General features: G+C 40.1%; 2 protein-coding genes across 4 annotated transcripts; both read right to left on the bottom strand.

Annotated features, from left to right (window-relative positions):
• Positions 1-14,618: 14,618 nt before the first annotated feature.
• Positions 14,619-17,621, bottom strand: NUDT7 (nudix hydrolase 7). Of its 3 annotated transcripts, NM_001252066.3 has the most exons (4): positions 17,547-17,621; positions 17,097-17,250; positions 16,558-16,716; positions 14,628-15,465 (listed from the first exon to the last, which is right to left on the bottom strand). In NM_001252066.3, exons 1-4 carry the CDS (start codon positions 17,579-17,581, stop codon positions 15,085-15,087), a joined length of 729 nt encoding a protein of 242 aa, NP_001238995.3. In that variant the 5' UTR covers positions 17,582-17,621; the 3' UTR covers positions 14,628-15,084. The 3 variants fall into 3 exon arrangements, 2 of the variants coding, with proteins under 2 accessions (NP_001238995.3, XP_015147995.3); NR_073539.4 differs by lacking the exon at positions 17,097-17,250 and having other exon boundaries at positions 14,619-15,465; positions 17,547-17,607; XM_015292509.4 differs by having other exon boundaries at positions 17,097-17,621.
• A 669-nt stretch (positions 17,622-18,290) lies between these two features.
• LOC769866 (hypoxanthine-guanine phosphoribosyltransferase-like) lies at positions 18,291-25,663 on the bottom strand. The gene is made up of 9 exons (XM_003641927.6): positions 25,518-25,663; positions 23,573-23,679; positions 22,882-23,065; positions 21,823-21,885; positions 21,243-21,260; positions 20,920-21,002; positions 19,982-20,028; positions 19,528-19,604; positions 18,291-18,733 (listed from the first exon to the last, which is right to left on the bottom strand). The coding sequence occupies exons 1-9, from the start codon at positions 25,533-25,535 to the stop codon at positions 18,686-18,688; spliced, it is 645 nt and encodes a 214-aa protein (XP_003641975.1). The 5' UTR covers positions 25,536-25,663; the 3' UTR covers positions 18,291-18,685.
• Positions 25,664-26,959: the final 1,296 nt, after the last annotated feature.

The following is a 26,959-nucleotide window of genomic DNA, read 5'->3' as shown; positions in this document are numbered from 1 at the left end:
CTTTGATCGCCATCCTTACCTGCTGGTCAAGTGCTGTCATTCTTTGCAATAGTGACTGTTAAAATGGTGTTTAGAAAACACAGGGAAATGGAACAGCATACTTGTGGAGGAACACTGACAGTTACCATCAATAGTTCTCATTGATTCCAATCCTGTATTTTCAGAACATAATCATCTATTCAACGAAAGGTCCTGAGTGTGACTGTGTCAGAGACAAACCTTCACCACAGACACTGCTCTGAGCATTCATGCCTGGATTTCATGGAGGGGAGCTGCCCTTCAGGGGAAATCTAATTGCAGATCTACTATACTTTTAGACTAAGACAGGTAAAGAAATGTTTGTTACTGGAAACACAGACCACGTGGAAATCAATCAAAAACTGCAGTAGCTCAGTGCAAGGTTTGGTTTTGTTAAGACCCTGAATAATGGCTCATCGCTTTGCTCAGAGGAAGTAATGTACAGATGGCAGAACCAAACCTCCAGCATGGAGAATACTGTAGTTTTCACTGAGACATAAATCAAATTACATTTTCTTTCAAATTATAAAGGAGCAAAAACATTTTTAAGATGAGTGATGCCTTTTCTTATAAGAACAGTAAGAGTGGGGCTTTTTTTTGTGTGTGTGTCTGTTTTACTGCAAAAATTGTGCAGTCTTTATGTTGTGTTCTAAAATATTGCTTTCTTTACAGTCTTCTGTTAAAAAAAAAAGCCTGTTTAGTGCAGGGATAAAAACCAAATCCTCAGGACTCTCTTCATTTTTCCATCTTATTCAACATCTTCTCCTTACAGCATTGCACACTGTGAAGCATCCATCTTGCTTGACAGAAGATGCATCTCATGTTTTATGCTTTGAGAGCATGTTCTGAATACCTATTTCAGCTGCTGTTACAACCTGTAGTCCACAACATCTCTTATTAATAGGAAAATGGCTTCATTGACTTTTTTTTCCCTGTATCCTTGCACTGACTGTATTAACAAAGATGTTTGCAAAGGAGCCTCTAAGAATATAGCATGTTAGATTTATTTCTTTGTCTGCTTTTTGCAACCAAGGGAGACCTCTGTTTCCTAATGTTTATTCACACTGAGATAACTATTTTATTTTATATTGGCCAGGGGCTTTTTCTTGCTGGTGCAGCTATGTATGAATCATAAAGGCAGAAGAAGCAATTCTGTCTGTAGTCACTGAAAAGAACTGTACCTTTTCCTTCAGTAGACAGAAGCAGCTTTAAGCTCCTCGGATTCATCAGGAATTGCATTTTAAATTAAAAAGGACATGAAAACAAAATGGTCACAGAGGATCTGGCAAGGCCAAGGTATGCTAATGTGACTTACTTTGTGGCCACACCGACTTTCATTTCTTCATGATTTTTTCACTTGTCTTGTGCAGAAATTGTGTTCAGATAATTCAGTGATAGATACAATAGAAATTAAATAAATTGATCGCATTATTGTTGATTGTGAAGTTTTAACAAAACTTCATTTATGACTACTTTTTTTAGAGCCATACTATCCATTTGCTTGACTAACTGAGTACTCGGTGCAGGGAAAAATTGGTCTCTTCCCCTGCTGTCTGTGCAACTAGTGAAAGAGGGATGGTAAATCACCATGAGCAAGGTTAAGGGAGAAGGGTACATTAGGACTGTCACTGCCTAGAAGCATCGCTCAGAATGTGAGTGGACTGGCTGTCCTGTCCTGGCTCCATCATTTCAGCTCTGTATGACTTACTTCCCTGTTTATTTACCCCACATGAATAATGACCAGTCATAGACACAGCTCACGTGTAGTACTGCTCAAATGCTCAGTAGCATTAGATTTTTTCAGGATATTACAATACCATCTGGGAATACCAGATGCATTCAGGACATTGTTCAGACTTTATTCTTTAAGGTAATTCATAGCTAAAAGTCATTGCAGCTGTTAGACCTGCTCTTTAAAGTACTGTGGTCAGTAGCTGTCCACTTAGCTCTCTGGGGATGCACACAGTGCATTATGCACTTATTTTGTGTGGCTCCAGGCACTGAGGAAGAGTAATCACACTTGGCATTTTGACTCAGTTCGGGCTCAGTAATTATGGAATCCAAGAAACTTGTTAGAAGCTCGTGAAAAAATGTCTCTGAAGTGTACAACAGAGCTGAAGTGCACAGAAGGATGAGAATTCAACCATCCTGAGATTACGTTTGAAAAGGATATCCAGCTGTTGTACTGGATGTAAGGAGGTGATATCCTCGGTTATGGTATCGTCAGGAGCATCTGGCTGTGATTGTTGTCTTCCAGACTGATTGCATCTAATAATGCATTGTGTTTCTGAATGGAGTTTTCTTCAACAAACTGCAGTCTACTGAATGGTTTTGTGAGCTGTGCTTTTTTTCCTCACTAAGTACTTATACATATAATACAGGTGCCTCCTGAGTATGCTGAAAACGAAATAAAACAAAGCAATCCACAACAGAATTGAGCTGTTAGGTTTACTAAGCTGAGCTGTGTATTTCTGAAGTTACAGTCCAGTGGCACAGGATGTAAGCGTTGCTGCTCTGGAAGCAGTGGTGCTTCTGGCTTGGATTTAGACCTGAAGGCATAATACTAATTCACAGCACAGTTTCTGTTGGGCTTACAACACAAAGAACTCTTCACCCCACAGCCTCATGATGCAGCTTTCAGTACCACTTCAGTTGTGCCCTCTCTGATGGGCCTTTGAAGTGAGGAACAGGATGCTCTTCAGCACAGTTCTGCCTTCTTTGGAGCGTGTTATCAGGCTATTAATTATCTGTTTTCCTGAGTTCCATAAGCATATCACTCTTTTCTATTCTCTATCAGGTGATACTGGGGAAAAAAAAAGCAACACCCAAAAACAACAGCAAAAAAACCCTAAAAAGCCCTCATCCCCAGCTTGTTGGGAGATTGGTTTGCTTTGAGTGCTGTTCATGTTAACGGGACTGCCTGCTGCAAAGCTGCTGGGTTAGACTCCACTCGGAACAGGCAATCACTGCATGAAAGCATGTGAGTTTGCAAGCAGGGTCTCCAGCCTGTGCTGGTTTTACCTGGGTTGGAGTTAATTTTCTTTACTGTCTCTGGTGTGGTGCTGTGTTTTGGGTCTGTGGCCAAACAGCACTGATAAGGCACGGATGTTTTGGTTCAGGACGAGCAGTGTTTGCAGTGCCAAGGCCTTTCTGTTTTGCAGGCTGCATGGCCAGCAAGGAGCTGGGTGCTCAAGGAGCTGCTGGGGGCACGGCCAGCACAGCCACCCTGACCAAAGGGATGCCTCGTGTGGTATGGTGTGTGCTCTGCAATGAGAGCTTCGGGAAAGAGAGCAGAGGAGAATGTTTGGGGTTATAACTGATGGCCTGCTTTCCAGGAAAGCGGCTGAACATCTACCTGCTGCTGGGGGGTGCTGAATAAATTCCTCCTTTTGCTTTGCTTGTATGCACAGCTTTGCTTCACTTACTGAACCGCCTTTATCTCAGCCCACGTGTTTTCCCAGTTTTGCCCTTCTGTTTTTCTCCCAGTCGCGGTGTGGGGGAGTAAGCGAGCGGCTGTGGGACTTCGCTGCCTGCCAGGGCTAACCCGCAGCACAGCCGAAAGGCAGATGCCTGCCTTGGGAGGCAAAGCAGCTTCTTCGATTAACTTTTCAGGAAAACCAATACATTAGAAAGGTGAGAATCAAGTCTGAAAAATCATAACGCCTTTCCTACCTCGGGAAGCGATGCTTTAGACTAAAGTTAAGCATACCAGTGAACTACTTTAGGTACGCTTGTTCTATCAGCAAGCGCACTGTTCCCAGTGTTTGTATTGCTACTAGAATAAGTGCTCTAGCTTTATAATTTATTGCATCTGTGGCGATATTTCATAGTTCAGGACGACCTCTGAACAAGTATTGTAGTCTGAAATGGGGCTGCTTTGCTGTTGCCCCCAGAAGAGGACTGACTGTGCCATTCTGTTTCCTAGGGGCTTTGAAGAAGTACAGGCTTAATTTCCACTGCGCTTTTCTACATCAATCAACTAATTGTTAGACAAAGATGATTTTCAGGAGACAGAATTAATGTAAGCCTTGCATAGCAAGGTTACAACTGAGATAAATGGTCCTTCATTGCTCCTGTTGTTAAAGGGCTTAGAAGATTTGATGGAAAGGTATTTTCCCTGGAAGCTTTAGCTCGTGGCAGGTGGATGGCACAAGTGCAGCCATTTGTCTTACTCTTTTAAAGTGAGAATTCAAAATACTGTCTACATTTGCAGGTAAAAAATAAAAGCCAGGAAGGGTTAATGTAGAGAGTGACGTTAGAATGAAGGAAATTGAGATCTCTCGGGAAGTGTTTTGTAATATCAAAGAGAAAAGCTCTTCCTTCTTTTGTTGTGTAAGAAAAATACACAAATTTTTCTGCTTGATATTTTAGCTATGAGCTGAGCAGTGTCCTCTCATGGTGGGTAACCAGCCAGCATCCATCTTTAAATGCAGAGACGCTGAGTAGTATCTGGAATCCCAGGTACAGCTGATGTAGGTTGGCTTTACAATGGGGAGAAAGGATTGAGTTACTAAAATCAGAACCAAATATCGATCTTATCTTGGTTAAGCTGCAGCATCAGACTTAGTGCTGCTGAACGTCATCCAAGGTCCTCAGAGTCCTTGAAATCAATGGGATTTGCACATGTAGTCCCAAAAGACCATGAAAGAAGGAATTTTTCTAAGATGCCAAACCTTTAGTCACCTTGGAGTTACCCCCTTGGCGGGAGGATGGCAGAAGCCCTAAATTACTTCCAAGTTCTTCCAGCTGAGAAACGATGAAGCTGCTGTTATGCTAATCAAATTAAAAGACAAGAACCTATACACAAGTATTAGCTCGGATCATAAGAGATGAATATTGCTCCAAACAGTGCTGTAAGATTTTTCTCTTATGGCAATAAATGCTAACAGGATGCTGGGGGGAGGTTGAACTTGCTCCATTTTGAGAGTGAAGCATGGATGGAAACATGAAGGAGTGAGGAGGGCAGGCACTGCACCTGAGCAAAAGAATCAGGTATCACTTCATGGGAAGCAAGTACATCAAAAGGGAAAGCCACGTGAATTTTCTCAAAAAAATGTTAGTGAGTCACTTCTGAAAATGTAGGTCCTATATAAATAAAACATTCCTTTAGGGCAGGAAATAAGTTTTAGAATAGCAGGATGAAAATTCAGTGGTCTAAGGTTCTGTAGGCAAGAACATTCGGAATAGGTTTCTGCTGGGTTCTGATTTTTCTGCTCCTGTTATCTCAGGTGGGAGATAGGTTTCTTTGTCAGCATGGAGAACAGGAGATTCCCTTATCAGGAAAAAGACCTTCTGAGAGGGTCAGCCCAGCCTAAATAACAGCGTATCTCTACCCTTAATGTTTGTGCTTCTTGACGGAGTTACAGGACATGCTTCACAATCTGCTCTGTTTTGGACAGTGCTATCTAAGAGGGAAGTTCTTGTGCAGGACTTGCAATACATTATCCAGTGTTGATGACCTCGGGATCACCACCTACACAACTTGTACATGCTGCTTGTCAGTGACAGAGCTTAGAACAACCTGTAGGTCACACCTTGCAGCTCTCTGCTCATTGATTTATGTATGTGGTCGATGTCATGCCTTGCTGAGTTACTTCCTATCCTCTAAGCTCCTGTAGCAGATTTTGCACTTCCACAACCCTCCATTTGCAAGGTAAAGCTCTTTTCAATTAGCCTAATACATTTTATCTCACAGCTGGGTAGGAAGAGTACACAGATTAGTCCACAAAGAGTTATGGGAGACAATCTGTCAGGAACTGACAAACTATAAATCAATCTGCAACTCATGGAGACAGTCTCCAGCACTTTGGCATTCCCACTTACCCTTCCTCAGCAGCTTGCTGCTCATTCCCAAGAGCTTCTCTTAAATATCTGTCAGTCTGTGTGCCAAGCTGAGCACAAGCAAAGGTGTGAGGTTCCTGCTGTGAGCTGTTTTCCCCTTTCTGCTTCCAGCTAACAGAGAGAGGAAGCAGAGGGTTGTGACAGAACACCACTTGGCCAGGGTTGGTTCTCCACCAGAAATTCAGGTCCTGACTCAATTTTAAACTGTTCTATGTTCAGATTTCAGCATATTTAACCCTGAGCAGTCTGCTGTATTATGTACTCAGAGATTCATCTGAGCACCATCATTCTCTTAAGACTGATTTATTTTGTAGGTTTTGGACAACTGTGTTGTTTCCTATTTCCCGAGTTACAAGATGACGTGGGAGCTCTTCTGAATGAGCCAAAAAAATTGCTACCAGTGCAAAGCTGTGACCATTTGCTCTTAAAAAGTCAGTCAGATTTTGTCTGTGTGTTCTGGGGGGCATCAAAAGAACACTCTTTAAATTGTAACCCAGCCAAGCAGAGTTTGCCGATTTTGTTGGACGTATAATGGTTTGTTTAGAGTCATCAGGTGCCAGTGACAAGCTATACACTGTGGCAGTTAAGATGAAGTAGTTGCCATGACAACTCAATTAACTAAACAAACATATCTGTATGCAGCAGCAGCTCGTGTCCTCCACATCATCTTTACCTCAGCACAAAGCATTTTGAGTAGATGTGCAAATGAATTCCCCCTTACACACCCATTCCCTTTCCTCCTCCCCTGCTAGCTGGACAATGATGATAATGTGGAACCACATATACTGCTCATTTCTCCTGAGCATCTCCAATAGAATCGTAGCGGGAGTGCTGCTGCTGCTTACAGTGCAGGAACTCAGGCCAAGTCATTGTCACCTTCCTTTTCCTCCTCCCCACTGTACCCACCAGACCAGCCCATTAGGTCACCTTTCCAGAATTGCCTTTTAGTGCCACTGAAGTTAAAAGAAATAAAGGCAGTTTGTGAATAAATACACACTACACAACCTGCCTGCCAGTAGAACTAGCACAGTCAAATATGATAGTCTAAGATTTTTCTTTAAATTAGCAGGTTTGGGTAATGCAGGCTCTTTTATAAATACACAGCATAGCCACTTAAGTTAGATACCTCCATTCACCAAAGCTGTATGAACTCTGGAATAATTGACATATCTAAGGAAAGCTCAGGTCAGAACTAAGCTTTAATTGCCTTCACTACAAAGGAATGTAATGTTGCTTTGTAAAGGAATAACTGTTCCAATACCACCTTCAAAGCACAAAAACGGAAGAAAACATAAAAATGAAGGGTTCCTTGTGAGAAAGTTGTTGAGCTTACAACAAGTTGAGGCACTAAATGCAATATAATGAACAGAGAGCATCCATCTACTATCATCTGTAAACAGTGGCTTTTTTTAATGTTTGAGAGCATCTATTTCTGTGGTCCATCTTTTACCTGCTGTGTATTTATCTGTCAGAAAAGGCGTGCCCTAACAGTGATAAACAGAGCCTGGGTGAATAAGGCATACAATGGGAGACAGGAGAGAAATAACACAGCAGACACAAAGGTACATGCCATAGTCTTAACAGAGCACCTGACAGATTCTGCACCATCACCATTTTTTCCTGATTCTGAAAGCAGCATCAAATGTATGACAAAGACCTATTTTGACCAGGATGGACTAAGCATTTACTTAAGATGCAACCCTCACTGTTGGAGAACAGACATACGTTCTGACTGTTTTTAAGGTGCATCACCCCACTGTAGTACAGTGAAAACTCAAAACCTAAGGACTCAGTGTGTTGTTTTCAGACACATACACCTAAAAGTCAACAGAAAGTGCTACACTGAAGGAATTCAGGCTCGAGGAAGTTTAATTATGTAGAGCAGAAGTGAAAGACTGATGACTCTTCTGAAGAATTCCAGAAATGTTATGAGAAATTGCAAAAACGATTAGTTGTGCTGCCCAGGAGGGTGTGAGGGAATTCAGTGTTCCTCTGCGAGGTGGCCCAGGAGGCTGAGTGCTGCTGGCTGAAAGGCTGACTTCTGCTCAAATGTAGAGGGTCCCGTTCTGACAGGCACTCATTTGGATTTCCAATTCAGTAAAAGCTCTGGTCCTACTTATCTCATCAGTCTCATTGAAAGCAAGCAAAACCTTTTCAAGCTGTTGAACAAAGCACATTTTTATATTGGATAAAGCTACAATTTAGCATGCTTACTTTTCTAATGGACAACTTCACACAGTAGACAACCATCAGCATCTCTCCAACTGCACTAATTTCCACCAGCTGCAGATCTGACTCACAGCACCTAAATGTGACTGAAACATCCTTAGATCCCAAGCTCTGCAAAACAGCTCTGGGAACCGTTATGACTGCCCCCTGTATGAAACTGTGAACCGTCTATCTGTCCTGCTTAATTAGCCTGAATGTTTAATAAGTAAATGAAATATTTACAAAATGCAGGCTGTGGGCTGCGCAGTTGCCAAGCGCAAAATGGCCAACAGAATGTACACAGCTGCATTTCTGCCTCTGCAGACATCACTGAGGAGCTCTTCTGACACCAATCGTTCCTAAGTTAACATTTCTCAATGAGCAAGGTTCAAGAGCAAAACTTCTCCAGTGTTCAACAGAAACGTGCTCATATCTTAGCAGGGTCTCTGAGTGCTCACATGGGCCTGAAAGGGATGCAGTCACCGTGGAAATTAAACTTCAGAAACCCAGCTTGTAAATAGGATTTCATTTAGAAGGTTGAAGCCACAACAAACAAAAGATGAGAGAAAACAAGCTTGGGAATTAGATGATTTTTCATCAAGCCATAGGAAAATAAACAAGTTTGGTGTTTTAATGGCAGGATATTCACAGCCTGGAGAGAAGACATCAAATACACAGTTACACATATTTTGTTAAAGTCTAATAATATAGCTTGTAAACTATCTGGGAAGAATCTAACGACCCTATTCAATAAGGCTTTGCTCTAGTATTTTGACTGATGGTCCTAATTTCAGAGCAATGTAGTACATAAAGTAGTGTGGTAATCAGTTATCTTTAGTCACAGCTAGAGAGCACGACAGCAAATTTGAATAATTAAAATCAGTATTACAATTTTAAATAACAGGAATGTATTTGGAAGACAGTTTTCAGACCAAACAGATTTTTTTCCTGCTTGATAGAAACATTTTTTCTTAGTTGAGTACACTTTATTGTTCATTACTAGGGCTTAGGAAAAAATCAATTATCCATTTCCATGCCTTCGCTAAACAGCCTTATAATGCAGTAATAAGACATTACGAGGAAGGTAGGCTATGGATATTAGAGATCTGCTATTCAGTCTGGAGGAAAAGCACAAATCCAGGCTTATCTACATGTCTGCCTAGCTCAGCCATTGCTGTACCCTTCATCTGAATGAAGTGGAAGAGAACAGTTCTTTCTAGCATGTTAGAACATATTCCAGAACTATTTAGCAAATGGTGTTGATGCTGTTCCCAATGTCATAATGTGAGCAACCCAATAAGGCAGGTGTATGTTGTCAGTCGTGCTGCTGAGGAGATAAACATACACAGTCCTGTTCCAGACAGCTTTAAATCACACTGTTTGAATAGTCCCATTCCTGGCTGCCTGCAGACCACAAGAGCCCATCTAAGGCCGTTGTTCTGCCCTCTCCGAAGCGAGGCTTACCTGGCCAGCCTAAGCTAGGCTTGCTGTGCAGCACCTGGGAGGTGGCACCCTCTCGTGGTGCGCATGCAATGCTGGCTGCTCGTCCCTTTTCTGCAGACACACATTGCTCTCCTGCCATTAGCATCTTCAAATTCTTTTTTTTTCAAGTCTTTTTCCCTTATTGGAAGGGAAATCTAATCATAGCTAGGCCAGTGCTTTGCTGTTTCCCTTCACCAGGTGGATCCTGTTCCTAAGTCACAGAACTCCTGAGCTCTTCCCTCCAAATGATCTCTCTTTTTCTCCATCTTTTTGCAGCCTTTACCTTTGTCCAGGTTAGCAGGCTTTCACAAGCCTGTTACAAGCTCTCATTCAGTAAGGTTTGCTGCCTTTTAGCCATTTTGTGCCTGGTGATGGTAGAGAATTACTGAAGTAAGGAACAATTTGATACCAGGTGTTTAACATAACTTCCTTTCTGATAACAGTAGTCCCAATTTCCCACCCTTGTTTACATTTGTTATTAATTCATTAGTTACTCTACCTCCAATTTATTGATTAGTAGACAAAAGTAAACAGTGAATTCTATACAGCTTCCATTTTTAGCATGAAAGCTGGCACTGAAATACAATGCTCCCATTTTATTCAGTTCAGTTCCCATAAATATCAGTGAATCAGTACTGTAGATATCTAAAAATACATTGTTATTAGATTTAGAACGTCACCCTTATACTTTAAAAACAACTACTTCAATATTCTAAACAAACAGGATTATTATGCCAATGTTAAGAGAGAAAATAATGAAAGTTACAAGATAAAATATAATTGTGATAATATACATTATCAGTTAAAGTAGATATGCAGTACAAACTAAAGTCCCGAGCATGTAATTTGGTACAGCTGTGCCTCAGTCAATGAAATTATTGTGATTTATGCCAAATACAGACCAGCTGCAATTAAATTACCAGAAACTCTTCCATTCATTTTCTTTAAAAGGGAGAATGAAATAAACAGTATTTAAATGTCTGGCTTGTCAAGTCCTATCCTATAGGCATTAGGTTCTATTACAAATCTATTTGAATGTAGATTTACGTCCCTATATCCTTAATCCTTGCAACATATATCGAGCTTTCTGTCTAAGATAATTCATTTTCATTTCAACAAGCTGGTAGCAGACTCTTACAGAGACTCTGGAAGATCATGATGATAGCAGAGGCAAATTTAGCTTTCCTCTGATGAGCAGTTCCCATGTTTGTTGCCATTAGTTCTGGTTTTACTATAGGCATAAAGGGGGATGCCAGCTCCTCATGCAAATATTTTAAAGCCATTGGGCTAGCAGACAAACACAGCAGCAGCTGTAAGATGAAATATAGAGGTGTATCTTTAATACCGTATGTCCAACTGTGGTTTATAATAGACTGGAGATGAAGAAAGATGTATGCAATGCTATAATGGGACGATAATAGCAGGGTGGCAAAATCTTTGGCTACAGCAAACGAGAACAAACCCAAATGCAAGCAGCCACAGATACAGAAATGAAGGAAAAGAGCTGCTTACCTTTAGAAGGCATCACGTAGGCAGGGATCTCCAGCAAGAGATGCCCTCACCTCCACTGCCAACCCTTAAATGAGGTCTGGGAAGGGGTGGATCCTGACTCTACTCCTTCTGGTCACTCAGATGCATTGCATGCACCTGAGCTCCCCTGGGTTGGCCCTGCCTTCCCACCAGGTGCTCAGTCACTGGTTCAGGCCATGACTTAGCATCTTAGTAGCAAGATTTCTACTAAGATTTCACAGACATCTGTCAGTGAATGGTCACAGCTGGACATGCTCACTCTGAATTCAGTGACCCCTTAGAAGAAGTAAGCATGTCCAAAAAAATGAGTCTCTTGCTTACTAGTGAACAACCGTTCCCCTTCAGCAGGTTCTGACAAACTGGATGATTATTCTCCATTAGTGTGTCATTATTACATAGATATTTTCCTTTCTAGCCCACTTAAACAAGCAGAACCTAACCTACATCTGAAGTACAAAGGAACGGACAACTGTATGGTACAGGAAATATAATTACAAACATAAAGCATTTATTTTACTATTTAGTTGTCAATAAAGAAAGAAATCTGAGTTGCAACTCAGAATCTCATGCACTAAGGGAACATTCTGGCTACAGAAGTGCAGCTTCTGCAAGGAATCAGAAACAAATGTGATTCCTTTTTCTGCTTTTCTTATTTCTTAGATTAGATTTTGGCAGTGGTAGGGCTGGAGGGAAGAAGGAATTACCTATTGACCCTTTTTATGATATTTCTTTATTTTTTTTTAACGGGAGGTTTGTTCAACACGTACTGTTTTGAAAGCTGCATCACTATGGCAACCTACTAAAAAAATCTCAGTAGGTACATCACACACATTGGCATGTAAGCACTCACATGAGCCTGTGCTTGGAAGACAAAACCATCTCCAAATTTTCATTGCTTATCTGACTTAGGCATAGGCCGAATATAAATTATCTCCTTTCTTGGATATTTTCATTCTGATCTCACTGTAAGAGCCTTAACCCTGCATGAACTCCAGCCATGCAACAGTGACAGGCATTTAAATCAAACTGCATACACACATCTTCTTGAAATGAAATGTTTTGTTTCTCTGACACAAAACCACTGTCACCCAGTTTATAGCCCTTCTAAAGCTATTTTCACTAGATGTTCTTTATTACAATTGTTAAATACTAATTTGCACATCCAATACAGATGCATGGCAAATTTTCACATGAAAGCGAAATACCAAAAGCCTGATTACTTGAGCACTCAAAAATATAGAAATGTTCAATGCTGAATCACTGCACCTTAACTAAGAGAGTGACTAACAACTCACATTAAACTGTATGCTACTTATTTTTAGTTAGCTTTATGTCAGTAATTTTCTTGATGTGATCTAAGCCTTTGTACTCATTTTACTGTCACGTTAGCATTGCTTACCCATAATTAGAGAGTGTACTCTGGAACATATATTCAATAGCTTTTTTTCAGTTGAGTAAAGACCTTACTGATTAGTTCATGAGAATAAACGCAGAGGGTAAATAAATATAAAGCACCTTTTCAGATTGGAAGCTATATTATTAACATACTGTACTTACACAGGACAGATGCCTTTGCAATCAATTACTCAAAATAAAGGGGTCCTTTAAATCACTATGTTCAAAATAAAATACATGTCTACTTTAATAATTTTCAGCTATGATACAAGAGAGAACAACGGGACACCCAGTTCTTGGTAAGGGCTTTATTACATGACTCTAAAGACAGACTTGATAGAGAACTTAAGCACTGTAACGTTCAGTGTTAAACTGCAAGGTATCTGCTCCATAGAATAAAAGGCAGGCCCTTTTTTAGATGCTTAGAATTTTAATTACAATACAATGGAGAATTAATTGACACAGGCTGTGAACTAATTCAAAGGGCAGAGTGCATTCTAATAGGAAATTCTCAGAACATTTCAGTTTACGCATCTTCCCTGCAGCACCAGGCACAGGGAAAGATCCATCTCCCCCAGGAAAGCACTTCTTTACAAGTTTGATCTCATACAACGTATAGTCATACTCTCCCTCACAAATACAAAGTGCAGAAGAGCTGTAAACTCCCCTTTGACGTGCTGTCCAACTAAACAGAGCACTTATCCATGATGAGGGAAACATGCTTTCAGTTCCTGCACACAGGTAGTGGCATTCTGGGAAAAACGGGAATCACCAGGCTTCATGATGCTCTGCTGAGTGGGGCACACTCCTCTCCTTCCCCCTTGAAGGCAGGAAAGGGAGTAAGAACAGGTCATGCATTAGGTATGAGAACTGCGTAGGGCGGAATCTTCCTCATTTCTGCCTCAAGAACTGTGGCAGTTGTATCTAAAGATTGCCCAAAGAAACAATCTCCCATTAGTTACTGTGAAACTTGCAGAATTGCAGCTGTAGTGCAGGCAATTGTTTCCTTCTATTGTTTTTGTGCTCGAAGGGGGTGTTTGGGCACTCAGATGCCAGATGGTTGTCTGAAGAATTTTTTCAGTTAAAGAAGCTTCCCAAATTTCAAAATTAATGTCAGTAAAATTATGTAGGATGTAAAGCATTAAGTTCTAGTGGCTTTAGAGCAGATCATTCGAAGACTGATCTGTGTGTGGACCTCTATGAACCCCATTTTTCTATTAGTTCAAATGGTTGATTTGACTCAATACCTACAGGGCTAACAGCTCTAAGTGTTGTTCTTGTTCTTACAGCTCCACACATTAACATTTAAGAGAAATAAAAACAAACTGCAGTTTGAATCTGTACCATTTGTACAATTTCTGCGTCAGATTTCATTAAGAAATGAAAGAAAATACTTCTGCTGAGAGGAGGATGCTAACTCAGTAATTATGGCTCACACTACCTGTTTCCTAATCAAAGGTCCAATTGGTTTGCCCTATATTAGCTAACAATGTTCTCATTTTAATTAGTTTCTGTTCCTGCATACACTGCATAGAACCGAGAGAAACCTCCAAAGGTACAAATATGATTAAGTGCTTAAAGTTGCACTGTTTTTTATAAATGCTTCAACAATTTCACAACTGTTTAATAGTGACAAATAAAAACTGTTCTTTTGAAACGCAGCTACTGCTTCTCCAGGAGTTTCATCCCTGTTGCTCAAAGATCTGCAATTTATAGACTGGCAACCAGTTAATTTCCCAACTGCAGCTCAAATGCAGCCAAATTCACTTTTAAAAAACTAACCATTTGCCAACAATGTTGTGACCACTATAAATAAGCTCCTAGTTCACCAGCGGGGAGCAAATAAGGATTCACAGTGCAAAGAATGCCAGGGCTCCTGGTACAGACTCAATCACAGATGAGCACTGTGATTTCAGGAATGCTGAATGCCACTTTTCTCTCCTTCAAACGACTGCTGAAGCCGAGAGAATGATGTTAATGATGCTGAACAGTAAACTTCAGTGCCACTACATGTACACTAAGCTCTCCATGGCCTAGAGAAATTCAAGGAGAAATATTAAATAGGGCAAGAGTAATAAAACTCATTAAACCTCCTCCTCCTTCCCTCCCTCCACAACCCCAAGCAAAACAAAATAAACTGTGAAAGCACTTACCACCTTTTATATTTTTATTACGCATTTTTTCAAGTGGTTAAAGATGCAAACAATAGCATATGCATTGAAGATATGCTATATGTCCTATGGTGAGATGTGGATGGATCCCAAAAAGTTTTTGTGTTCTATTTCCAACAGGCAAAAATCAGAAGTTTTATTTCATTAAAAGAAAAACAAGAAAGACGCAGAAAGTCAGTCTTGAATCACACAAAACAAAGGCAGAAATTGAACCTGACCTTCTAAATCTGTATGATAAGTTCATTAAAAAAAACACTGTGTGCTTTTGGTAACTCGAAAACAGATAGCATTTATAAATCTAGTTAGTGTTTGACAACTTGGTTTTATTAAAAAGTTTTCCAATTCAGCAGGAATGCAAATATGAATTCAATCAAGTAATTGATACAAAGAACACAAACCCTAACCTTTTTTCTCCTTCACAGACCGTCAGACCAGTTTGTTATAGACTACTCTTCTTTCTTTCACTTATGGATGCATATAAGTTCAAAAAATCATTCTCAGCAGACGTAATTAAGTTGTCAAGATCATAATGAACTTCAAAGGTGGGTTTCGTCCTAAAAATTACAATAGCAAGAAATACAGCAAAATGTGCAGTAAGTCCCCATATCTTGAATGATTTTTTATGTTCGTGGTCATCATATGTAAAGCAGTGCATCCAGCTTAAGTAACCTTTATTTTTATACGGCAAGGCCACGTAATTTAAAGGCTTGAGAAAGTACTCCAATGGCACAACAAAAACATCGCTCACTTCATCTGGATTAGGAGAGGCCTGGAACGTATCCTCTATAAATCCTACAACTGGTGTTACCAAATGATTCATCTAGAAGAACAACAAGAAGAAAAAAAATGACAGAAAACAAACACTAAGCTTGTACCAAGCAAAAGAAATTCCTTTATTTTAAAAACATTTCAGATGTTACAAAAGGAGCGCAGGAAACAGTCTTAACTAGAAAATATACACACTTTTTTTGGAACTGGTTGTTTACGTTCATCCCTTCTTTCAAAGGCAGGCACAATCTATTAAAATGGTAGCTTGTCTAAACAGTATACCATCATTCTTTCTTCTTATTTGTATTAAAATTAAATGAAGCATTTTGCAATGCAATTTTAATATTTTTTCAAATGTGAGGAGCACATTATTGAAAGTAAGCAGCTAACAGAAACAGATCCTTGGAGCATTAATAAGAAGAGAAACTTACCTGAAGAACAAAAATCAAGACTTTTGAATCAATTTCCCCTCTATTGGAAAACTGGTCCCACATGATACTATTTCCATACAAAATCAGTCTACATAGCCTCCAGAGGTCCCTTTCAATCTCAATTAATCCTGCTCTGAGCATGCTGTTGAATCAGATAACTTTGAGGTTACATCATGTTGCTCAGGGCTGTGCCTGGATAAATTCTGCCTGTCTCCTAAAACAACCCGGGCAACCTATTCCACTGCTTGGCTAACCACATGGTGAAGAATGTTTTCTTTGTACCTGATCACCTGTTGCTGCTTGTGTCCATTGTGTCAAGACAAGTCTAGCATCATCTTCTCTATAACCACTCAGGAGGTACTTGAAGATGGCAATGAGATCCCCACTACAAGCTGAGCAAACCTTCTTCTCTCAGCCTCTACTCCTATTTCACGTTCTCCAGCCCACTCAGCATCTGCCTGGCTCTCTCCTAGACTCTCACCAATTTATCAGTGTCTTCCTGATACTCCCTAAGCGGGCTTCACATGTGGTCTCACAAACCCCCAAAAGGAGAAAAAGAATCTCCTCCCCTCACTCTGCTGGCAGCACAGGCTGTGTACTTTAAGAACGTGTGATTATTTACAGTTACAGGTTTGAAAAGGCCATCATCAACTATATAAAAGGAAATTACTTGCTTTCTAACGATGCACCGACTGACAGAATTTATTGCTTACTTTATCAATTCCAGGCACAAGCCTACAGATGACTTCCACCTTCTCTGGCTGCAGTCCCACTTCTTCTTTGGCTTCTCGGAGAGCAGTATCAATTTCATCTTTGTCTATTTCTTCCCTTTTACCTCCTGGAAAACACACCTCCCCAGGTGATCTTCTCAGCTGGAATTAAAAAGAGTACTACTGTTACACATAATGAGTTTGTTTCACCTCGTACAGCTCATGTTACAGAACCACCCTGGGCCTGATGATACTGTGATAATAGACACTGTGATAAGAGGTTTCTGCAGATCAAAGAAACGAGCCTTGTCAAGAGCCATACAGGAACGTGTTTGGTTTTACTCAGACTAGGCCTATACACAACTAATCCATAGGCCCTCACTATTAGAAATGCTCATTTACGCGCTTGTATAACACCACGTAATTCATGCTACACGTTCTGCTTTAACACCTCAGAGCCGGAAATCGTCTCTCGCTGCCACACCGACTCCCAGGCCCCGGCCTCGCTCCGGAGCAGCCCCTCGGTGCCCGGCCGCACGCACCTGCATGGAGCGGACGGTGAGCAGCAGGCACAGCGCCCCGTCCCGCAGCAGCAGCGGCAGCAGCACCGAGGCCTTGCGCAGAGGCAGATGGGAGAACTTGTCCCCAACATCGCACTCCCTCAAGCGGAGTTTCGCTTTCCCTTTTATACTCTCTCTAGAAGGAAACGGAACAAGAGCTGCGACGCCCCGCGCTGTACGCGGCCCGAGGGGACGCAGCGGGGCACAGAAGGTGACGGCCGCGGCCCGGCCCCCAGCGCGCTGCCTTCGTCCCGCTGCTCCCGAGGCCGAGATGAGCAGGCCCCACCGCGGCCTGTACCCGGCGGAGAACGCACGCGGCGCCGCCTTCCCCTGCAGCAGGCCCAGGAAGGCGGCGGCCGGCCCCATTCTTCCTTCCAGCCCGCGGCCGCCGTCCTTCGAGCCGTGGTTTACCCGAGCCGGGAGGAGCGCTACCTTTCCCACCCGTTCTGCCGCTCCGCTGCCGCCATCTTTACCACCCACGACGCGAGCGCGGCCTTTCCCCTTGCCTCTCACCACGCTCCCTTGCAGACTGACGACCGCTTCCTCCAATCAGCACGCGAGCTCGCCGGGATCCGCATTCTGATTGGCAGGCCGCGGGAGCAAGGCGGGGCTCGCAGGTGGCACGCGGCCTTCCCGCTTCCCCCCCAGGGGCGCGTGGCGCTGAGGGGGCCGCTGAGGAGAGGCTTCAGCCGGGCAGGCACGGAGCAGCCCAGGGGAGCGGACGAGCGACCGCAGCCTTCCCGCATGCCACCAAGCGGGGAAGGGTAGCGCTAGGTGCCAGCGAACCGCTGGGAAACGCAGAAAGTCCCGGAGCGGCATGGTATTGCTCCCCAAACACAGCGCCCCAGGCCCCGCCCCCTCAGGGGAAAGGCGGTGCCCGGGGCGGGGCGCTGCGCCGGGCGGGGTAAGGGGCGGCTGCTGCTGGGGGCGGGGCGGGGCAGCGGGCTGCACGCGGGGAGCTCTGATTGCCTACGGCGCAGCGCTTCCCCAAGGCACGGAACAAACGTGGCTAATTTAAGTTTAGTAATTAACGTCCTTAGCTCACCGCAGCTCAGGGAAGATGTAGCACAGCAGCAAGAGCAACACCTGAACCAAAGCAAATAAAACCCCAGACTCCCCCCACAGTCCGTGTCACTGGGGATGATGAGTACTAATTCACTCTAATTATGTGGATGATTACTTTTTTCACTGTTATTTAGCCTATTCAACTACTTATGCATACGTTTAAATACTTAAAATAGTAGCTTATGTACAATGCACATGTTATTTCTTATAGTAAATAAAAACTCAGACATATTTACATGCACATCCTTTCTGTATCCGTGTTGTTCCAGTGGAAGGCAATACCAAGTTTATGACCTATGTTCTGTTCCCGTGCCACTGAAACACCAGGTGTCGTTGATCCTTAAGCTGTTTCACAAAATTATAGAAGAAAGCCATACAGAAGTGTGTCTTTAAAAATACATTCGTTCTTCAGTGTAGTGCTTCAGTGGACTGAGCATGACTAGTAGACCACTTATTCACACGTATAGTATAGGCCAGTGAGCTGCTATTCCAGAAGACTCATGATATCAGATTTTGTATTTCTCTTTGGCTTTCTCTTTGAGAATGCAAATGTGCTAAAAAAATAAAAAATAAAATAAAGTACAACTTTAGTCAAACTTAACCTTCAAAGGTAATATAAAGATTATTTTAAGTTATATGCCTACTTGCATTCTCCTGTTAGAACTAGAATGCAATATTTTGCAAGTTGAGTTTAATTATGCTAGCTGTGAAGCGTCCTTTACACTGTTGTACAATATCTCACTATGTGTCTATTGCAGAACTGGTTTGTCATGTTAAGGACTTTCAAGTGAGACACTTTTCCATCTAAACAGATTTATGAAAATGCTTTTGAAAACTGGGGAGGGGAGAAGAAAATCTCTTACTCTCAGGGTCTAAGTATGTCTACAATGCAGATGAGGTCCTGATGGACAGGTTCTGCAGCATAGGAAACACCTACATACATAGTCCAGTCTACTGCCAGTTTTGAACATTTTACTAGAGAGAAACAGCATAGAATTTCACAAAGAAATATGAAATCAAAACCAAATTACAGATTAATTTCTTTTTAGATGCAGTGTGCAGACTGTATGCTGCCAACCATCCTGGAGGATTCAGGCTACTGTATGGCAAGGCTGAGCTGCTAGGCTTGTGAAGCAGATTCATAGAAAGGTAAGGCATGGACTAGTAGTCCTGCATTTAAGTTATCATCTGGTCATATTAATATTTTTGCCCTTTTCATGAAAGTGTCTAGTCAAATTTGAAGTTTTATTAGTTGTCCAGAAGCACCTACCATAAGGTAATATTCGTTACTGTTACCACAGGTAACTAACAAGCATGTAACAGTCAAGGTACATTCGTATGTACTTACATTCAGATCTCTGAAGTATTCATTATAGTCAAGAGCATATCCAACCACAAACTTATCTGGAATTTCAAAGCCTATGTCTGTAAAACAAACACAAACCACAAGTAGAAATATCTTTTAGATACACACTTTGCATTCAACATATGGCTCATCTGTTTAGGAGTAATACTAAGAAATATTTCATCTTGCTTTCAAGGTACTTAGAATGCTTAACACTTAAGAATCAGCTGAAAATTGATGATAGAGATTAGAATCTATGCCATCTTTATCAGTTAATGTTATATGTATTTTTTTCTTGGAATACACTTAAAACCTCCTCATGAAGCAGTCCTGATTGTAAGTTTTAAAGCTTTTATCTATTTTCTCCCTATTTCTTTTGGCCTTCCTGAAACTTACATACTAGTTTTAATATGCATGAAATGAAATTTTATTTTGGACAACCAAATGTATTACTTACAGTCTGGTCTGTAACCTGGACTTTGGTTTGTCATTTTAATGAGCAAGCTGTAATAAAGAGGAGAGAATGTTAAGATTTTTAAAACGTCATACTCCAATCTCTGTTCTTTGCTTCTCCCGCCCTTCCCCAATAAGCTTCTATGGTAATGCAGTTAAAATAGTTTTATTGTTCTATTTTAACAGATGTAGAAGTAGTTTTCAGCCTTATAATAGAGAAATAAATGAAGGCTTGAATCTAGGATCATTCAAAAAGTCCAAATGGTATTTATTGCTTTACATTTAATTCTTTTCAATTCTGTAATGCAAATCTTTTGTTCTGCCCTCCATATAGCTATGTGTATCAGCAAAGTAGGGTAGTACTGATAGATGAGGGAATTCAAGCAGCATTTAAAGATTTTAGGGGAGAGAAAATAGAAACAAATACAAGCTGTGATTTGTTACTCCAATTCCTGCCACAAAGTCATATCCATCCTTTATTTTCCTGTGCACTTCTGAAGAGGCTGGGAACCTGGAAGGTTGCTGCAGGGAGCATAACTGGTACATTAGACCCAAGAAACAGGTCTATGTGGATTTTCCCACATAATTCCTTTCAGATACCACGCAAAAGCAGGTCTAGAATGCCTCTTGAAGCCATTTTGTAATTGCTGACAAACTCTTAGATTTTACAAACTCAGATGATTAAGGATGGATATTGGGGGGGGGGGACACAATAATTCTTGTTATCATTCTAGTATTGAGGCAGCTGAGAAGGTGTTAGGGAACCTATGGAAAGAGCTGTTTTCTTTTGAACATAAACAGAATCCATCAGACTTTACAGACTAAGAAAAAAGGCCATGAAACTTATTTAACAATGAATATGTTTGTGCATATACTGATTATTCACGAGTGATTTTCCTATATCTTATTACCCCAAATTAATAAATAACCATGTGATTGTACCTTACTACTCTTATCATCTTTGGTTCCTTGTCCTTCAGTTTTGAAAGCAGTGCCTTCATTGTTCTACCAGTCTCAATAATATCCTCAAAGAAACAAACAAACAAAAAAATCATTAAAGTCTGAAAGAAAAAGCATCTTTTCAGTATATTAATGTAAAGCAGAAACAACAGCAGCTCTGGCAACGCATTTAGATGATATGCATGCTTTAGCTAACGTGATTAAGTGTTGTTTTAAATGTAATTAATATTAACCTCACAAAGTAGGCAGAGCAACACTTCCCCCCCCGCCTCCCCCCCAGAAAAATAAAAGAGATCTTTACTCACCTCTACTACTAACACATTCTAGAAAAAGAATCACATAGGGAAGGAAAGAAAAGTATTTACATGAAGTGCTTCAGCAAATTAAACAGTCCAAAAATGTTTGTATTACAAACTTCACTTACATGTAAGTTGTAATCAGTTTTCAAAGGAGCTTGTCACTTAGCTACTTAGAATTACTTAAATACTTGGATTTTATTGCTTTCCTAGGAGTCCTTCTGAAATTGTGTATAGAAGGATAAACTATTGAAAAAACTATCAGGTCTTGTATAGTATCATGTGTATAGGAAGAACATTCTGAGAATATATTGCATAGATCAGTTTAAAATGGTTCATTGCTGTAGATTGTGGGAAAAAAAAAAAAACCATAGAACAGGACTTTTACAAGTATTTCAGTGCTGATCATGTTAAGTTTCCACTGAGATCACTGGGAATTACTCTGTTTAAAAGTGTGAATTATTATTATTTTTTTTAAAATAGCCACTTAAAGCGTATTTATATAGTACAAAAATCTTAAGGGTAGACTTCCTGGAGGATACATAAGAACTCCTCCTTCTCCTTAAAAACTGGGGTTTCTTGTTCATACCTTCCCATTTAACGCAGACAGTTCTTCTCCAACAATACTGATTTTCTGTGTAGGTGAATCGTTCTAGAAGGAGAAAGGGGGATTCACACAAAATATGCTCAAAAGTACTGCATTGCATTTATATAAATGTGTGCTGCTTTGGCCGTTCACCTGTGAAATGGCACTTGCAATGATACACAGCACTTCTTCAGTAAAAGAGCTTTTAAGCAGTTGAGAACAAGACAAAGACGTGAAATATCAACGCAGGCATGCTTGCACAGAATACTTCTGAACCAAAAAAATACATCCGTGTTCCAGGAATAGGCACCAAATAGCTTGCAGCTATTTTTGTTACTGACAATTTGTTTTAGAATTTTATGAAATATTTATAATATATTGTAAACTGTTGTATTTAGCATGGGATACATTTTTATCAGTGCACAGGGCTTAAGCCTTCACTTAAGCCTTCAAATCAAGGAGAAGGCGAAATAGAGAAAATACTGTAAGGCACTGCTTTTCAGTACTGGCCGCAGGCCAGCCAGGGTTGGTTCAGCAAGCTTCCCCTTCCCCAGCACGTGGATTTCAAAAACAAATCTCTGTAAGAATGACAAACAATGCAGCTAAAGAAAGTAAGCACATCTCTGATGCTAAGCTAAGCTCCTCTCCACTCTCCCTCTTAAGAAAGGCTGCCATATGAAGTAGAATAGAATAGAACCTGTACGGAAACAGCAGGTTGGAGAGGAGGACATTGAAGACCTGACCCTGACTTTGTCACATGGAGTGTCTATCTATACACCAGTTCCATTAAATTTACAGTATCCTTCTGATCATTGGGCAGATCAGTAAATCTATTTATTAACTGCTTTTCAGTACATGATAAACATGATAATACCTAAACATGATAATACCTAAACATGATAATACCTAAACATGATAATACCTAAACATGATAATACCTAAACATGATAATACCTAAACATGATAAATTCAGTTTTCTTGGAACTTCCATATAAATATTTAGCATTCAGAATAGCAACATATGGGGAGAATCAATTTTCCAAACAAAAGAAGCTTACTTACACAGTAGCTTTTTATTCTAACAAAATCCACAGTAATAGGCACAGACTTATCACCATTTTGATTTAGTGCTTTTATATGGTCCAGCAAGTCAGCAAAGAACTTATAGCCTCCTTTAAGGACACAGAGTGCAACAATGTGGTGGCTTCCCATATCTTGCATGATATCTCTTGCCAAACGTTCTGTCCTGGAAGAAAAAACAAACCCCAATTTCTGTAAAGTGTTTTGTACATCATATTTGTTTGTTTGTCCACCTGTTAAACAATGTCCAAGTGTTTTTGTTTGTTTTGTTTGTTTGGTTGTTTTTTTTTTTTTTTTGTCTTTTTTCCTCAAATAACAAAGCTGTGACCACATTAAGACCCTGGAAATGTAGTTAGATATATGCAGTTGAGTTCACCAAATGACAACTACTCTATTTGATGTACTGTTGATTTAAGTCATATCTTAATAACTTGGAAATGGAAAGCTTAAAGATATTTGAGGTAACAAAAACTTAACTCATGTTATAGAGGAGTCCACTCCATAAAACTCCTCTTGTATCAAGCTCCAGAGTAGAACTTAATTTTAGAGCGACAGAGTTTCCATACCTCTTATGGACTACAGAGCATAGCTAGGTAGATAGAGCAGCAGTCTTTTCATTTGGAGGGAAACTAGTCATTGCCATCAATATCACCACTATTTATTATTCTCATACCTGTCCAGGATTAGTCCATGAGGAATGAAGACTCTTTCTATATCTTCTTCATAATGCTTAGGAATGCAGAACAGGTTTTTGTTATAGCCACTATCTTCATCTTTTATCTGAAAAGGAAATAGCTAAGTGAAGATGGAGCCATTCCAATGGGAGAAAAAGAAAAAAGCCTTCCAGTCTAGCACAGAAAGAAAGGAAAGAAAACCATTTTGTCTCTTCCTCTATACTCTGCACAGTCATAGCCTGCTTTGGATTTTAAACATACTCAAAGTTACAGATTAGTCACTTATAAGAAGAAAATAGCAAGAGAAACACTTGGAGAAGCAATATGAATAGCTTAACTTTGAGATGAGCAAGTCAGGAGCAGCATGTTCCCACATTATTTGATTTAGCAACAAAGTGGACAGCTACTTCAGGAGAAGGCAAAGTTTTAATGTAATGATGGTAGTCTGCCTTCTTGCTGAGACTGTAAGTCAGACTTCACATGCACAATGCTCTGCTACCAGCTGAACAGCCTTTCATTTTTCAAAACACACTTCAGAACCAAACACTTGTTTGCTTGCTAATGGACAGCACAGAGCTGTGAATTTGGTAGTGATGGCATAAAGTATTGTGAGCCATGAAGTTAACACCTGCTTTTTTGGACATAGGAGAGATGAGTGCTTAAGAAGTACAGGAAAAAATGGACTGTAGGGAGCAGAAGTAGCTCATTACTTGCAAAATTTCCAAGTCACAATGAGATAATCAATTACCACCTTCTGTATTGTCCATTAATCCACTTATGGATAAAATAAGATGGACATAAATTGCAAAAAACTAGAAGGTTGTAGTACAAGGTAATGCACGTTGTTCGGCCAGCATGAGAATCTAAGCATTCTGCAAGTACTCAAAATTAATAGGCCTCGATGTTTCCAGTTAAACTTACAAGAATATTCTCTCAGTTGATCACGACCTAGCATGTCAGTGCTGCTATTTTGTCTGTTTTAGTTACTGTTTTCCTCCTGTCTGAAGTCAGTGAAATGGAAGCTCAGATGAGGGACTGTTTTCAAATCAAATTTGTTTATGCCTTATTAATCTTGCAGGAGATAGTGGCAGTTACGCTGGTATCAGCTGTACAGCTTTGCCAGTGGTAATGTAACTACTGAAAAAAACAAATTTCGAAGCATACAGGTGTGCACAGTGATAGTTGCTTACATCTACTCCAACAGCATGGTTTAATACCTTTTATTTGGTTAATAATTGTGCTTATTAAGACAGTTTTTTGAAAACAAAATCATTACAGGAATGTTTTGTTTTCTGCTACGTCTGAAGAAAGTAAGGTCTACTGAAAGGTTCATAAACAGAACATTAAGAATTGCCTCAGTTTGAGCACCACATCACCATAGCAACATGCTGCCTATACCTTACAGGCTCACAAAAGCACTTGTATCATGGCACATGCTAAATAGTACAGTAGCATCCTCTTATAATAAAGAAGCCTATAAAGCTGTAAAGCAAAGTCATTGAATTTTTTTAATCATGAACTTATGCCTCAAGGAATTCGTTGTTTAAGTGGGATTCATTCTCATTTTCTGTTCGTTTACTGATGCAGCCAGATTTCTTAGTTACAAAGGGGGAAAAATGAAACCAACAAGCTACAACAGTTAGATGCAGTGAGATTCATAAGTATCTGTTGTTTCATCAGCACAGAATGAAAAAACACAAATCTAAGTACATTAAAGTTAAATACAGTTCGTCACATTGGTAAATAATTGAGCTTAAGACATGCATCTGTTAGAAAAACTGTTATGAGAGATGAATTTTTTTAGTAAAAGTAGAAAATAATGCTTTTAATCAGTCAATATTTTTAAAAATGTACTTTTTTTTTTTTTTTGCTGTAATTAACCTCCCCATTTTCAAGGCTCTCTTCAGTTAGATAACCAAATATAAATACGTCATGTTTTCTTACCTGCAATCCACAAGCCATAATCTCACTTTAAACTATGTTACCAGAGAATGAGGTGGTGTTATTATTGCAGTTTGTCGCGCTTTATTTTCATCCTGCAGTTAGATCATGACCTGCTTCTCAGCAAGGTCAGAACTGCTATCCTTCCTAGAGGAAGCGTTACTTCCTTCTACTAATGTACTGACATCACAATCCCAGGTTTTTACTTAATTAGATTAACCAGAAATAAAATGGGCATTAGTCCTGCTGCAGCCAATCAAGAGTAAATATAATGGAGAATGAGGGAGATGCAAAAGGAAAGCACATGAATCAAATTAATTAAAATGAGTAGGTAGGATAGCATTTTTTAACTGAAAACACAGATCTGCTAATTGCTTGTAGCAGGTGGCAGTTCAGTGGTATATGCGTAGAAGATAGTTTTGTATACCAATTTCTTATACAATATTTGTACAGTCATTTTTCTTTAATAAAGTCCACATATTTATTTTTTACTTGTCATAGAAAACTAATGGTTAAAGAAAGCCAGCTTTTTAACAATGACTTGAAGCAGAGGTCTGCATCTGCTGAGACATGGTGAACCCAGGTCATCACTTTGTGGAGAGAGGTCGATAGTTCCAGCACTGTGCTCCATAGAGTTCTAAATCAAATGGCATTGACATTCACTGTAATCTGATTATTTTAATGTACCAAACCTAGTATTATCTAGGATTAACATGAAAGTCTTAGATTTTTGAAAATTAATCCTACTAACAAAATAAGCTAAAGGCAGTTTGTACACGTTGTGTTACAGAATGTTCTTACCAGATTGAGTACATTTTATTAATTCAACTATATGAGTGTTTTCCCGGTGGGGGTGGGGAGGAAGGACAGAGTCACAAAAGAAGATTTTTCTCTGTGTCTTTGTAATCTTGTAGAAGCTCTTTAGATCATTGCTGATAACACTTGGGCTATTGCAGGAGCAGTCTTTGAAGTGGATTAATGGGCATATCCGCAATTTTCATTGATATCTTAAATAGTAGTACTATTTGGGAATTATTATTGCCTAGAGACTATTTGGCCTCTATTTTTCTACAATTAGCATTATCTTCCTTCCATGAATTCTGTATCATTTTCTCTGCCTCACATAAGTAAACTCCCTAACTTGTGAAAAAGCCATGCTTTTCTATTTTCTAGTATAAGACACTCCTTTCTAACAGGTAGTCTTTTGGGTTCAAAAACCTGGGATGACAACCAAAGAGATTACTGTTTTGACATTGCTTTATGATGTGGACAGCAGATCAGCTGGAACAAGATTCCCCCCATTAAACTGGGGAAATATGTCTATTCTGCTTAAATCCCCATAGATGGGAAGTGCCAAATGAGCAACCATGTTTTCTGAACAGATTCATAAGAATCTGTCAGGTCAACAGCCAGTGTGGGAAAAGAAAAGGTCTTGGGAACTCTCT

This window comes from Gallus gallus, chromosome 11 (genome assembly GCF_016699485.2).
Source record: "Gallus gallus isolate bGalGal1 chromosome 11, bGalGal1.mat.broiler.GRCg7b, whole genome shotgun sequence".
Taxonomy (NCBI): Eukaryota; Metazoa; Chordata; class Aves; order Galliformes; family Phasianidae; genus Gallus; species Gallus gallus.
Note: the sequence above shows the minus strand (reverse complement) of the source record. Positions and strands in the feature narration are given on the sequence as shown.

What these genes read in the sequence shown, in the direction of transcription:
- LOC769866 (XM_003641927.6), bottom strand. An exon ending in CATGGACTAATCCTGGACAG is followed by an intron (nt 23,066 to 23,572) that starts GTATGAGAATAA and finishes TTTTTCTTCCAG; the next exon opens with GACAGAACGTTTGGCAAGAG. An exon ending in TTAGAATAAAAAGCTACTGT is followed by an intron (nt 21,886 to 22,881) that starts GTAAGTAAGCTT and finishes TTCTCCTTCTAG; the next exon opens with AACGATTCACCTACACAGAA.
- NUDT7 (XM_015292509.4), bottom strand. Translation starts at nt 17,480, where the DNA reads ATGGGGCCGGCCGCCGCCTTCCTGGGCCTGCTGCAGGGGAAGGCGGCG. An exon ending in TCACCGTCCGCTCCATGCAG is followed by an intron (nt 16,717 to 17,096) that starts GTGCGTGCGGCC and finishes TTTTAATTCCAG; the next exon opens with CTGAGAAGATCACCTGGGGA. An exon ending in TTGTGCCTGGAATTGATAAA is followed by an intron (nt 15,466 to 16,557) that starts GTAAGCAATAAA and finishes TTGTTCTTCTAG; the next exon opens with ATGAATCATTTGGTAACACC.